The sequence below is a fragment of the Theropithecus gelada genome, chromosome 6, assembly GCF_003255815.1.
Source record: "Theropithecus gelada isolate Dixy chromosome 6, Tgel_1.0, whole genome shotgun sequence".
In the NCBI taxonomy this organism is placed as follows: Eukaryota; Metazoa; Chordata; class Mammalia; order Primates; family Cercopithecidae; genus Theropithecus; species Theropithecus gelada.
Genome location: NC_037673.1, coordinates 62,532,124 through 62,547,434, shown reverse-complemented (window position 1 = coordinate 62,547,434; position 15,311 = coordinate 62,532,124). Strand labels below are relative to the sequence as shown.

Here is a 15,311-nt window from a genome sequence, read left to right as displayed (position 1 = left end):
TATATCTATATATACACCTCACTATATGTATATCTATATATATAACCTCACTCTCCCTATATATATATACCCTCACTCTCCCTATATATATATATATATATTCTGCTTTTTGAAGGTAGATTATTTACATCGAGATATGCTCTTCGTTGTATTAGATTGGTGCAATTTACTTCGCACCAACCTAATGACATTAGTAAGACACACACACAGTGATTTTTACTTTTATTTTGAGATATAAAGTATTTTGGTACTGCCTAGTACTTTGTCATTATTGGCAAAGATTTGAGGTGTTTTCCTATTCTACTTCTGATTTTATTTTTCTGAAAATAATGTGTTCTAACTTTGATAGTTTATTAATTCATAGAATCAGTATATTAATAGGTATGTATCAATGCACTTTTCAAGCTCAATATAAGTTATTTTTCAAATTATAAACTTGTATATTGTTTTTATACTACTTCTTGTGAAAATGGAATGAGCTGTATATATATTTATATATATTACACACACACGTTTTAACTTCATCTATGGAAAATGTATTATCAGTAGAGAATTGAGCAGATTACTTTTTGACTTGTATTCTAGTCACTTTCATATTGGCTTTTATACTGATTTTTCAATAGTATCTTGCTTAATAATTCTGATGACCAATTGTAACATGGCCAAGTAGGCTTAAGGGTGCAAACTGTGGCCATCAAGCTGAGGAAACCTCAATGACCCAAATAGTAATCAAATCGCCATTAATACAATCACACATAAGAATTTTGACAGTCTCAATTTTATAGGTATACAGAACATTGTGGGGGGTTGTGAAAATACATCGCATTTAAAATACTTCCATTTTAGTTAAGATTTAGCTTTATATTTCAATGAGTAGGAATTTTCCAAGTATATTCTTTCTGAAGTTGTTGTTTTAGCGGAGATAACAATTTTATACAGTAAACCTGTGCTTGTAAATACACCTTGAGGAGTCACTGAAAATTCTCAATTGAAAATACAGCCACATGGCACGTACCAAAAAACGACGCAACAACAACAAAACCCAAAAGCTAACCCATGGAATAATAGATTTTGGGAAATGTAAGAAACTTTAATTTAACAATAATTATTCTTAATAATTCTGCTTTTCTTTTGAAAAAACATACATTTCATAAAGCTCAAAACAGAAACAGTATTCAGAGTGGCTTTGTTCTTTCCATATAATAGGCCATATTGAACCAAATAATTTAAACCCAGATAATATAATGCAATTTTTAAAAAGATTTCGGGTACTTTCCTATTCTACTTCTCATTTTATTTTTCTCAAAATAAAAGTAAAATTCACTATGTGTGTCTCTCTCTTTCTCTCAGTGGAGATTGGAAATGACATTCATTAAAATATTTTAAATATTTAAACAAATATTAAATATTAACCAAAAATTAAATGAAACAAAAAAAATAAGTTATCCTGCTCCACTTTTTACATTCTCTGTTTTAGGTCCCAATACCTCTAATGAATGGAAGGGCAGCCCAGGGGTATCACCAGTATTTATAACTCTGTGAGGCAGAAATCACCTCCCTCCCCAACTCCTGCCTCTCTCACATAAAACAGTAGGAAAGGCAAACAATCTATTAGCAAATCCAGCATTAATCTCATCTCTGTTCCAATGTAGCTGTTGATACATATATTAGAAAATACAGAGAAACACAACTTCTAGAGCTTTCTTGTCAGTAAAATTATGGATTATATATCATTTATTGTTTCTAATTAGTACAGCTGGGAAATTATACCTAGCACAGAACATTGCTTATTGCATTCAATAAATATTCATTGAATTGAATTGAAATCACTTTTGGTGGGAAAGTAATTATTAATGTTTGGGTGACGATAGTAGACTACTGACCATAAAAAATGTTTTTCCTACTTCTCCTTCAACTTCTTTGAAATAACTTTTTGTTTCTTTGTGCATGAAGTATGATTTGGCATCTGTTTCCTTATAAGAGATGACATTTCTGCTTTTGCACAAAAATTCTTTTTTTGAGCACTCTGTTAAAGTTCTGTAGTATTTCACACAGCATGATATTCATTTGAAAGTAAATATTAAAACTTTTACATACTAAATCCCCAAGGGGAGAATACCTTGAGTAACATAACATTTCACTGGAATCAGCGAATTAACACCATAGTATTTGCTTTATTAGTAAAACTCTAATGCATTGAAGTAGGGAATAGGAGAGAGGAAAAGTGACACTGAATGTGTGAATGACTTTCCTCCCATTAATATACTAAAATAAATTGTTGCATCACTGTCAGGATTAATTTGAGATGATTAAAAAAATATGCAAAAACCTCCCATCTTTAATGGCTCTCCTTTCCATCTTTTGAATCATTCATTTTATTTTTAATAAAAATATCACTTAAAAAATCATTTGGGATTCCCCCTTTTTTTGGTAACTAGAAAGTTACTTGTATATTTTTATGAACCCACTAAACTTAAACAGATCTCTTTAGAAAAATAATGTGGATATATTTTGCTTTCTACAGCCTGAAGAATGTTAAAATAGAAATGCTTTCTTGAATTCCCTCTTCTGGCTCAAGTTACTAGGTGGTCCCAAGTTACCAGAAGTAAAATTTATAAATCTAACCCCTAGTCTAGACATTTTCCAGCACTGACTGCAGTTCAAAAAATATTAATGTCTAGCCGGCAAAGTGAAATTCCCCCCAGTGATTTTGCAAATGACTAGAAAGTTAACCTTTTGCCAACGGCTCCTTCTGTGCATGGAGGTTATTAAAAAGAATCCAGGCATTTATAAGTATGGGCTTTTAAAGACTGAAACACCTTGGCTTGACCCTTTGTGTCTCTTTCTGTTTATTCAGGCTTGGCCTCTGTGGCTGGAATGTGTGAGCCTGAAAGGAGCTGCAGCATTAATGAAGACATTGGCCTGGGTTCAGCTTTTACCATTGCACATGAGATTGGTCACAAGTGAGTGAGTTTAAGAAAATCAAAATAAATTTTAGAACTCCGCTCTTGAGCAACTTGTAACTACTGTGTGGAAAGGCTGTGCTGAACCTTATTTTACTGCCTTTTTGTCTGATTCCAATAGAGGATGTTATTATTTTGGGTATTGGGATAAATCATCTTAAGAACTGGAGACTTGTTAGATCATCTTTGTTATTCAATGAGTAGTGTCCTCAGTGGTGAATGCACCACGTTTAAGTTTTTGTTCAGTCTCCTCGATACCTGTTTCCTTACAAGTCCAGTTGTTTAAATGATCTTTCTTTTCCTCAAGTGACAATGCATATATATTTTAAAATCATTGACACCACTACCATAAAATGTAGTTTTAGTTTTCACTCTTCATAGAGCTGTCAGCATCCCTTTTCCAGGCATAAAGTTTGTGCAGACATTGCTATGTAACTTGTATTTTCAGGTGCGTTTGTATGTCATTGAAAAAAATAACTGCAAGAAGTACACGATACCATCCTCCTTTCTTCCTAGGAGAACCTGAAGGTTTTAATGTTTGTTTTAAGTGAACCTGTGCCAAAGGAAAAACTATCTTATGCACCCTGCCCCCGACCCATGGCAAAAAATACCATTTAAAATTGTAAACAACAGGCAGTAGTAATATGAAAGCCTGTTCATGTGGAAGGAGAGAAGCTTGGTAATACTTTTTTAAAAAATTTCAACATTTGTGTTGAAATTTGACTGAAAGATGACTTGCCTCAATTAGTCAATTTCTAAGCTGATTCTGATGCTCTTATAAAGGTAAAAACTAAACAAAGGAGCTTCCAATTTACTAACAGGATTTTTTTTTAAGCAGGGAAGCTCTTCTAAAACAGAAACAGTTAACATTTAGCAAATGACTAATTATATCTGCTTAAAAAAATGAGAGAAAACTTTAAAATGTTAGTCCAGCATTTTTAGCTAAAACAAGCAGCTTACTTGCAAGAACTCCTGACATATTTATAATTTAAGTTTTATAATCTACTTTTTTGGTGGCGACGTAGCTAGGGGAAAAAGAACAAATAAAAATCAATGTTTTTAACCAACATTCAAGACCCATCTAAAATGCCAATTCTTCCATTAAACTTTTAAAAATTCTTAAAAAAAAAAATCAATGTTTATTATATAATTGCCTCACAGGTAATTCCTGAGGTAAATCTGTAGTTCAGCTTTTTTTGTTGTTGTTGGAGAGTAAAATTGGGTCAGTTGGCTGCATTATTTCAAAATTGCAATCAAATTTTATCAAATTGATATTGATTTAGGTGTAAATTTAAATAAACAGCAAGTTTCAAACCTGGCTTGATTCAGACACAGGAAAAGTCAATATTATACTCTTAATGAAGACTGAAAAATATTGATGTTCTACTTTCCATTGTAATAAATATCAGGTGAATAAAAGGAAAAAGCCCTCTTAACCAAGCAGTTTATCTTTAATTCACTTAAAAATCTGGCTAATTAATGACTGTCATACTCCTATGCAATCAAACTGAATTTAATAGGTTCTGTTAGATTCAGTTAAATTGGAAGGTTAGGAAAAGTAACATACAGTGAGTGAACACTTGTGTATGTGAAAACACTATTATCTTATGTAGTCACAAGTTAGTCAATGTCAACACACACATTTCACGTTCCTTTCTTGTATGTACATACTTAAATAGTTGAGGTGAGGGTTTATCTTTTTTTGTATCTTTTATAAAGATTCTGATTTGGCAACTTCCCAGGCTTCCTAGATTTTGTTGTTGTTGTTGTTGGCCTTATAGATAAATCTTTTCAATTCTTCCTACAATGAATGGCTTGTACCTTATGTAGAAAAACTGTGAAACAGAAATAGAATATACCTCTGAAGTTTTATGTATCTTGGAGTAACTTTGTTTCATAGTTAACTCTTGTTTGAAAGTATGAGTGTTAAAAATGGCAAAAAAATCCACAAAATCCTTGGATTGAGAGCCAGAAAAATGCTTCCATTTAAAAATGTTGTTTGACAGACAAAAAAAAAAAAATAGCTTTTTCCCTATGTCCAGTTTATCACCATGTTACTGTCCCCCTTCCCCAGACAACTGGGCAGATGTGTTTAGCATATATTGTCTGTTTTGTGTTGCTCTAAAGGAATACCTAAGCCTGAATAACTCATTTAAAAAAGCAGTTTATTTGACTCACAGTTCTGCAGGCTGTATGAGAAGCATAATGCCAGCATCTACTTCTAGTGAGGGACTGAGGAAGCTTCCACTCATGGTGGAAGGCAAAGCAAGAGCCAGTGTACCACATGGCAAGAGAGGCAGCAAGGGAGATGCTGTGCTCTTTTAAACAACCAGCTGTCATGTGAACTCATAGAGCAAGAATTCATTCATTCCCCCCAGGAAGGCACCAAGCCAATTATGAGGGATCTGCCCCCATGACCCAAATACATCCCACCAGGCCCCAGCTCCAGTATTTGGGATCACATTTCAATATGAGATTTAGAGGGAACAAACATCCAAACTATATCAACATACTATTTTTTTCAATTAATATGTCAAATTATTATTTGGTCAGTTAGGGAAAATCTGTTTCATATGTGAAGATCCCTTTACTTGCTTTTAAGATCTTAGGGTTTAGCCTTCAGGAACTTAGCAGGTCAACTCTGGCACAATTCATGTTATCATTAAAATATAGTGATCTCTATTTTTCCTGAACCAAAGCAGTAGCCATAGTAAATATATCAAATATATTTTCAGATGAAGTATACTGATTTTTTGTGACTCGTATCCTTTACGAGAATGGATGTTAAGTGATGTGATGATATCAGCAGATTCATTACAGTGAAGAATATTTGACCATAAATTACTGAGAAGAGCCCCCTCTGAGTAACTAGACTGTGTGAATATTTTCTCCCTTTCTTTAAATTGTGTAGAATATGGTTTTGCACACAATGTATACTTGTGCAGGGATATAATATCTATTTAAAATAGCTGTGAGATAACATTTTCTTTGGCTAAGCCTTAGTGACCACTTTTATTTCTCTCCATCCTCTCCATCCTTTTGTGAAAACAAGAAATTAGTTTCGTTGTCAAATGAAAAATTGTGGGTTTTTTACTATATTTAAATGACATGTCTAGGTTTAATATAGGCTATAAGCCAAAGGCACTTAATGAAATCTTATAGGAAAGAATGTTCTTTGAAAGATTTAAAAAATTAATTATGTAGTTGACATGAATTTTATAAGTTGAAAAGATTATGATGTCAAAGAGGGGTGGCAAGAATGCAGCCAGACATCTGGTATATTGAGAAAGCTATCTAGTGTATCTAAACTGTACAAAAACAAATAATCTTAATAAGGGATCTTAAAAATACTCATTTTTTGGTTATGAATGCATACTGAAGTATGTGAGACTGAAGTGACATGATGTACAGGATTTTCTTTTAAAAGAAAGGAAAAAAAGAAAGAGAAAACAAGAATAGCAACATCTTGAATTTTATTATCTTGATGATGTGTTTATGGAGTTCATTATGCCACAGTTTCTACTATTGTATATGTCTGATTTTTTCCACAAAATGAGTTCTAAGATCATACATTGTTCAGGTGTGGCTTAACTCATTTCTTAATCATGACTGAGTGAACTTTAATATTGAGAGAATTTTTAAAGTATTACAATTTGTAGTCAGACACCGTGGCTCATGCCTGTAATCCCAGCACTTTGAGAGGCCAAGGTGGAGGATTGCTTGAACCCAGGCATTGGAGACCAGCCTGGGCAACATGGCCAAACCCTGTCCCTACAAAAAATACAAAAATCAGCCAGGTGTGGTGGCATGCACCTGTAGTCCCAGCTACTCGAGAGGCTGAGGTGGGAGGATAGATAAGCCCAGAAGATCAAAGCTGAAGTGAACCATGATCATGATCATGCCACCACACTCCATTCTGGGTGACAGGCCAAGACCCTGTTAAAAAAAAAAAAAAAAAGAAAGAATGAAAAAAGAAAAAGAAACCTGTATTGAAAGCTGTAGGGATATATTGGTCTTGCTTTAGGAAGTAAATATCAGTATTTTGTCTTAACCATAGGAATTCTCCCTGTGGATTAGTTAGGAGATAGGTTTTAATGTTAGTTTTATAAAATGAATTAGGAAATATTTTCTAGAATAGTTTGCTTTCCCATAAGTACATTTTAAAACATTATTTAGGTATAATTTACATACATTAAAAATGCACCCATTCTGTTTATGATTCATTGAGCTTTGGCAAAGTTGTATAACCATGTCCCACCACCACAGTCAAGATATGAACATTTCTATTATCTGAAAAAGTCCCCTTTACAGTTAATTTCTACCCTCTTCCCCACTCCTTCATCCCCAGACAACCGTGGATCTCCTTTTTATCACTATAGATTAGGCTCACTTTTCTATAGTTTCATCTAAGTGGAATTACTCAATGGGTACTCTTTTGTGTCTAGGTTTTTCCCCTGAGCATAAGGTTTTAGGAGAGCCATCCATGTTGTTGTGTATATCAGTAGTTCACTTTTTTTCTGAATAGTAATCCATATCACATCACTTTTCTGGTTGTTTTTAGTTTTGTGCTATTATGGATAGAATTATAATGCAGATCTGTTCATAATTATTTGTACTGATGTAAGCTTTCATTTCTCTTGGGTGATACTGTTGGTAGCATGGTGTTAGTTTAATGATGTTAGTGATGGTGAGCAATTTTCATGTGCTTCATATACATCACTCATGTATCTTTGAAGTGTCTGTTCAAATCCTTTTCCCACTTTGAAAAAATGGGTCGTTTTCTTCTTATTGAGCTGTATTATGGATAAAAGTCTTCATCCTATTTATATGTATATTATGTGTATACATACACACACATAAATAGGATGAAGACTTTTATCCAAAATATATAATATATATAACATATAACATATATTCATCCATAATATATAACATAAAACATGTATAGTTTATATTTGTGTGTATATCATCATTTTCTCCTCATCTGTTGCTTCCTATTTACTTTTTGAATTGTGTCACCTTATGAAAAGCAGAAATTTAAAATTTTGATGAAGTCTAACTTAAAATTTTTCTTCTGCGGTTTGTGCTTTTTGTGTCCTAAGAAAGCTTTGTGTATTTCAAGATTGTGAGGATATTTTCCTGTAGAAGATTTATACTTCTAGCTTTTATATTTAGATCTATAATCCATTTTGAGTTAATTTTTATGTATAGTAGGAGGTATAGGTTGAGGTTCATCTTTTTTCCATATGAATATCCAGTAACTTCAGCACAATTTGCTTTAAAAAGTTGGTTGGTTTGTAGTTTTATTTTAATGCCTTTGTCAATAAAGGTTGTCTTATAAAATGGGTTAAGTCACAGCCAACGTTATACTGAATGGGCTAAAGCTAGAAGCATTCCCCGTGAAAACTGGCATAAGACATAGGTGCCCTCTTTCACCACTCGGGCTCAGCATAGTATTGGAAGTTCTGGCCAGGGCAATCAGGCAAGAGAAAGAAAGAAAGGGCATTCGAATAGGAAGAGAGGAAGTCAAACTACTCCCTGTTTGCAGATGACATGATGCTATATCTAGAAAACCCCATCATCTCAGCCCAAACGTTTCTTAAGCTGATAAACAACTTCAGCAAACTCAGGATACAAAATCAGTGTGTAAAAATCACTAGCATTCCTATAGACCAACAATAGTTAAGCCAAGAGCCAAATCAGGAATGAACTTTCATTCACAATTGCCCCAAAATGAATAAAATACCTAGGAATACAGCTAACTAGGGAGGTGAAAGATCTCTACAAAAAAAAAAAAAAAAAAAAGCTAATGGGACTAATGGGATTTAATTAAACTAAAGAACTTCTGTACAGCAAAAGAAACTACCAACAGAGCAAACAGACTGTGTACAGAATGGAAGAAAATTTTTTCAGACTATGCATCTGACAAAGCTCTAATATACAGCATATATAAGGAACTTAAACAAATTTACAAGAAAAAAACCATTAAAAAGTGGGCAAAGGACATGAACACACACTTCAAACAAGGCATACATACATACATACATATATGAAAAAAAAAGCTCAACATCACTGATAATTAGAGAAATCCAAATCAAAACCACAATGAGATACCATCTCAAACCAGTCAGAATGGCTGTTGTTAAAAAGTCAAAATTAACAGATGCTGGTGAAGTTGTGGAGAAAAAGGAATGCTTATGTTCTGTTGGTGAGAGTGTAAATTAGTTCGACCATTGTGTAAGACAGTGTGGCGATTCCTCAAAGATCTAAAGACAGAAATACCATTCAACCCAGCGTTCCCATTACTAGGTATATACCCAAAGGAATATAAATCACTCCATTTCAAAGACAAATGCACATGTATGTTCATTGCAACCCTATGCACAATAGCAAAGACGTGAAGTCAACCTAAGTGGCCATCAATAACAGACTGGATAAAGAAAATGTGGTACATGTACACCATGGAATACTATGCAGCCATAAAAAAAGAATGAGATCATGTCCTTTGCAGGGACTTGGATGGACCTGGAGGCCGTTATTCTCAGCAAATTAACATAGGAACAGAAAACCAAATACTGCATGTTCACATTTATAAGTGGGAGCTAAATTATGAGAACACATGGACACATAAAGGGGGACAACAGACACTGGGGCCTTTTGGAGGGTAGAGGGTGGGAAGACAACTAATGTGTACTAGGCTTAATACCTGGATGTATTAGTCAGGGAAATAACCTATACAATAGACCCCCATGACACAAATTTACCTATGTAACAAACCTGCACTTGCACCCCAGAACTTAAAATAAAAGTAAAAAAAGAGAGAGAGAGAATAAAATAAAATGGTTTAAGTTTTCTATTTTTTGGAATAGTTTGTATATTTAATGTTATTTTTTTCTTTAAATGCTTTTAGAATTCATCAATGATGTCATCAGAGCTTAGAATTTTTATTGTGGGAAGATTTTTAATTAAAAATTTCATTTCCTTGTTAGATATAGGATAACATTTTCTAGATCTTCTGAGTCCTTATTTTGTAATTATGTCTTTCCAGTATTACTCAATTTCAGCTGAATTGCCAAATTAACATTTGTGATATGCTTTTACTGTTTTTTAATGCCTGTAAGTATATTCCCTCATTTATTCCTGATATGTACAATTTGTGTTTTCTCCCCTTTTTCTTGATCAGTCTACCTATAGGTTTATTGATTTTATTGTTCTCTTTTTAAAAAACATCTTTTGGTGGCCAGGCTCAGTGGCTTACACCTGTAATCCCTGCACTTTTGGAGACTGAGGTGGGTGGATCACCTGAGGTCGGGAGTTCGAGACCAGCCTGACCAACATGGAGAAAGCCCATCTCTACTGAAAGTAAAAAATAAGCCAGGTGTGGTGGCACATGCCTGTAATCGCAGCTACTCGGGAGGCTGAGGCAGAAGAATCACTTGAACCGGGAGGCAGAGGTTGCAGTGAGCCGAGATTGTAGCATTGCACTCCATCCTGGGCAATGAGAGTGAAACTCCTTCTCAAAAAACAAATAAACAAAAAAACCTTTTGGTTTCATTGATATTCTCTATCGTTTCCTTCCTTCCTTCCTTCCTTCCTTCCTTCCTTCCTTCCTTCCTTCCGTCCGTCCCTCTCTTCCTTCCCTCCTTCCTTCCTTCCTTGCTTCCTTCCTTCCTTCCTTTTTTTTTCATGGTCTATCATATGTTCTATCTTGGTGAATGTGTCTCACATTCTTTTTTTTTTTTTTTTTTGAGTTGGAGTCTCTCTCTGTCACCCGGGCTGGAGTGCAGTGGCCGGATCTCAGCTCACTGCAAGCTCCGCCTCCCGGGTTCACGCCATTCTCCTGCCTCAGCCTCCCGAGTAGCTGGGACTACAGGCGCCCGCCACCTCGCCCGGCTAGTTTTTTGTATTTTTTTAGTAGAGACGGGGTTTCACCATGTTAGCCAGGATGGTCTCGATCTCCTGACCTCGTGATCCACCCGCCTCGGCCTCCCAAAGTGCTGGGATTACAGGCTTGAGCCACCGCGCCCGGCCTCACATTCTTATTTTTAATTTTTAATTTTTGTGTTTACATAGTTGATACATATATTTATGCGATATATGAAATGTTTTGATGCAGGTGTGCAATGCATAATAATCACATCATGGAGAATTTTGGCATCCAACTCCTCAAGCATTTATCCTTTGTGTTACAAATAATCCAATTATTTTAGTTATTTTTAAATGTACAATTAAATTATTATTCATTATAGCCACCCTGCCGTGCTATCAGGTAGTAGGTTTTGTTCATTCTATTTTTTTGGTACCCATTAACCAGCCTACCCCCATTCCCCAACCTCCCCAACTACCTTACCAGCCTCTGGCAGCCATCCTTCTACTCTCTATGTCCATAAGTTCAGTTATTTTGAGTTTTAGCTCCCGCAAATAATTGAAAACATGCAAAGTTTGTCTCTCTGTGCCTGACTTATTTCACTTAACATAATGATCTCGAGTTCCATCCACGTTGTTGCAAATGGCAGGATCTCATTCTTCTTATGACTGAATAGTACTCCATTATGTGTATGTACCAGATTTTCTTTATTTATTCTTCTGTTGATGGACACTTAGGTTGCTTCCAAACTGGCTACTGTGGATAGTACTGCAATAAACATGGGAGTGCAGCTATTTCTTCCATAACATGATTTCTTTTATTTTGGGTATATACCTAGCAGAGGGATTGCTGGATCATATGGTAGTTCTATTTTTAGGTTTTTGAGGAACCTCTAAACTGTTCTTCATAGTAGCTGTACTAATTTACATTCCCACCAACAGTGTATAAGGATTCCCTTTTCTACACATCCTTGCCAGCATTTGTTACTGTCGTAATAATAAACGCCATTTTAACTGGGGTGAGATGATATCTCATTGTAGTTTCGATTTGCATTTCTCTGATGATCAGGGATATTGAACACCTTTTTATATGCCTGTTTGCCATTTGTATATCTTATTATTATTATTATTATTATTTTTTTTTTTTTTTTTTGAGACAGAGTCTTGCTCTGTCGCCCAAGCTGGAGTGCAGTGGCGCGATCTTGGCTCACTGCAAGCTCCGCCTCCCAGGTTCATGCCATTCTCCTGCCTCAGCCTCCTGAGTAGCTGGGACTACAGGCACCCTCCACCACACCTGGCTAATTTTTTGTATTTTTAGTGGAGACGGGGTTTCACCGTGTTAGCCAGGATGGTCTCGATTTCCTGACCTCGTGATCCGCCCGCCTCGGCCTCCAAAAGTGCTGGGATTACAAGCGTGAGCCATCGTGCCCAGCCAGCCATTTGTATATCTTCTTTTTCAGAAATGTCTATTCAAATCTTTTGCCTATTTTTTTAATCCAGGTATTAGACTTTTTTCCTATAGAGTTGTTTGAGCTCTTTATATATTCTGGTTTGAGCTCTTTATATATTCTGTTATTAATCTTTTGTCAGATGGATAGTTTGAAAATATTTTCTCCCGTTCTGTGGGTTGTCTCTTCACTTTGTTGATTGATTGTTGTGCTATGCAGAAGCTTTTTAACTTAATGTGGTCCCATTTGTCCATTTTTGCTTTGGTTGCCTGGCCTGTGGGATATTGCTCAATAAATTTTTGCCCAGACCATGAGATTTTCCTTAATGTTTTCTTGTAATAATTTCATAGTTTGAGGTCTTAGGTTTAATTAAGTGTTTAATCCATTTTAATTTGATTTTTGTATATGGTGAGAGATAGGGTGTATCTTGCATCCTTGAAAAGTATATCTGCCCTTGTTGGGCCTGGTGTTCTAGCATTGTCAATTAGTTCCCTTTTGTTGATAATGTTGTTCAAGTGTTTGGTGTTATACCTTTTCTTTATAGTTGATCAATCAATTACTAAGGGAGGAGTGTTGACAACTCCAAATGCGTACGTAGATTTGTCTACTTCTCCTTTTCACTCTGTCAATTTTTGCTTCATGTATTTTAAGTTTTTAAATTAAGTGCATTCACATTTAAGATTTTTATGTCAGCTAGGTGCAGTGGCTCACACCTGTAATATCAGGACTTTGGGAGGCCAAGGCGGGTAGATCACTTGAGGTCAGGAGTTCGAGACCAGCCTGGCCAATGTGGTGAAACCCCATCTCTACTGAGAAATACAAAAAAATTAGTCAGTTGTGGCGGCGGGTGCCTGTAGTCCCAGTTACTCAGGAGGCTGAGACAGGAGAATTGCTTGAACCCGAGAGCTGGAGGTCGCAGTGTGAGCCGAGATCACGCTCCTGCACTCCAGCCTGGGCAACAAACAAGACTCCATCTCCAAAAAGAAAAAAAAAGTTTCTAACTATAATAGTGGATTTGTGTATTTCACTTTGCAGTTCTATAAGTTTTTGACTCACTTTTTTTTTATACTTGGTTGTTAGGTGCATACACACTAAGACTTTTTTTTCTTCTTAGAGAATTGATGCTTTTATTGTTATGTAATGTCATTCTTATCCATGAGAATTTTCCTTTATCTGAAGCATGCTGTGTCTCACATTAATATAGCTACCCCAGTTTTCTTTAGATTAGTGTTAGGATGGTATATCTTTTTCCATCCCTTACTTTTAACCTAGCTGAGTCTTTATATTTATAGCAGGTCTCTATGGTATTCAACATGTAGTTGGGTCTTATATTTTTCGCCTCTCTGACAATCTTGGGCTTTTAATTGGTATATTTAAAACTTTCATATTTAAAGTGATCATCAAGATAATTGAATTAATATCTGTCATGTGTGTAACTTTTCTATTTATTGTATTTTGTTTCTTTTTATCTTTTTTCTGCCTTGTTTTAACGGAGCACTTTATGATTCTATTTTATCTCTTCTCTTAGCATATCAATTATACTTCTTTTAAAACATTTTAGTTGCTGCTCTTGAGTTTGCAATATAACAATTTTATATATAAATTATATTTAATGTGTACATATATATCAATTTGTAGCTAATCTAAGTCTGCCTTTAAATAACACTAAATTGCCTCGTGTGTACTGCAGGCTCATTTAAAGAATGTATGTCCAATTCTTCATTCCTGTTCCTTATGACATTGCTGTCCTTCATTTTATTTATCCATTTACTGTAATAACTAATACATTGTTACTATTATTAATTTAAATAGTTATCTTTTATATCAATTAAGGATAAGAAAAATATATTTTATTTTAGCATTAGTCTTTTTTAATTTTTAGTTTTTATAGATACATAATAGTTGTATGCATTTATGGGGTATGTGTGATATTTTGATCCAAGGATACAAGGTGTATGATCAAATCTGGGTGATTGGGATATTCTTTTTTTGATGTCCTTCCTTTCTTTATATAGACCTAAGTTCCTGACCTATGTCATTTCCTTTTTCCTGAGGAGCTTTAAAAAATATATTTCTTGGAATGCAGGTCTGCCAATAAACTGAATTCTCTTAGTGTAGGTTTGTCTTAGAAACTCTGTTTCTCTTTAATCTTTGAAAGATAATTTCATTGGATACAGAATTTACATGGTTTCTGATAGAAATAGCTGAAATTTCTATCCTTGTTTCTCCACGAGTAAGGTGTATTTTTTTCACTGTATTCTTTCAAGATTTTCTCTCTGTCTTTTATTTTCTGCCATTTGAATATGATATGCGTACATCCAGATTTTTTGGTATCTACCTATTTAGTATTTCTGAACTTCCTGGATCTGTAGTTGGGTATCTGTCATTGATGTTGAAAAGTTCTTAGCCATTATTACTTCAAATACTTTTCTGCTCCCTTCTCTTTTTCTTCTCCTTCTAGTATGTCAATTACATGGAAGTCACACTTTCAGATATTGTCTCAGAATTCTTAGATGGTCTATTCTGGGGTGTGCGTGTGCATGTGTGCATGTGTGCGTGTATGTGTGTATGTGTGTGATTCTTTTTTCTCTCTGTATTTCAGTTTGGGAAGTTTCTATTGACCCTATTATCAAGTTCACTGGTTCTTTCCTTAGCAAGTTCAATCCTTAGCATGTTCAGACATTCTTCATTTCAGATATGTAGCATTAAAAAGATTTTTTCTTAGAGTTTTCATCACTCTGCATACATTAATTATCTATCTCTTCTTGCATGTTGTCTACTTTTTCCTTTAAAGCTGTTAACATATTAATTATAGTTATTTTAAATTCTCTGTTTATTCCAAAATCTGTGTCATATTTAATCTAGTTCTGATGGTTGATTTATCTTCTTTGCCCATGTTTCAGTATGTCTTATATATATTTTTTTACTGAAAGCCAGACATGATGTATTGGGTAATGGGAACTGAGGTAAACAGTCTTTTAATGTGTAGTAGTAGGTATTCTGTCAATAATTGCTAATGAATGATGCATGTTTG

The 15,311-nt window shown here is 34.7% G+C and overlaps 1 protein-coding gene across 1 annotated transcript in view; it reads left to right on the top strand.

Moving 5' to 3' along the window:
* ADAMTS6 (ADAM metallopeptidase with thrombospondin type 1 motif 6) overlaps positions 1-15,311 on the top strand; it is a 326,707-nt gene that overhangs the window by 151,859 nt on the left and 159,537 nt on the right. Inside the window, exon 9 of the mRNA XM_025388157.1 lies at positions 2,858-2,963. Coding sequence (XP_025243942.1) covers positions 2,858-2,963 — 106 coding nt within the window. The remainder of the gene's footprint in view (positions 1-2,857; positions 2,964-15,311) is intronic.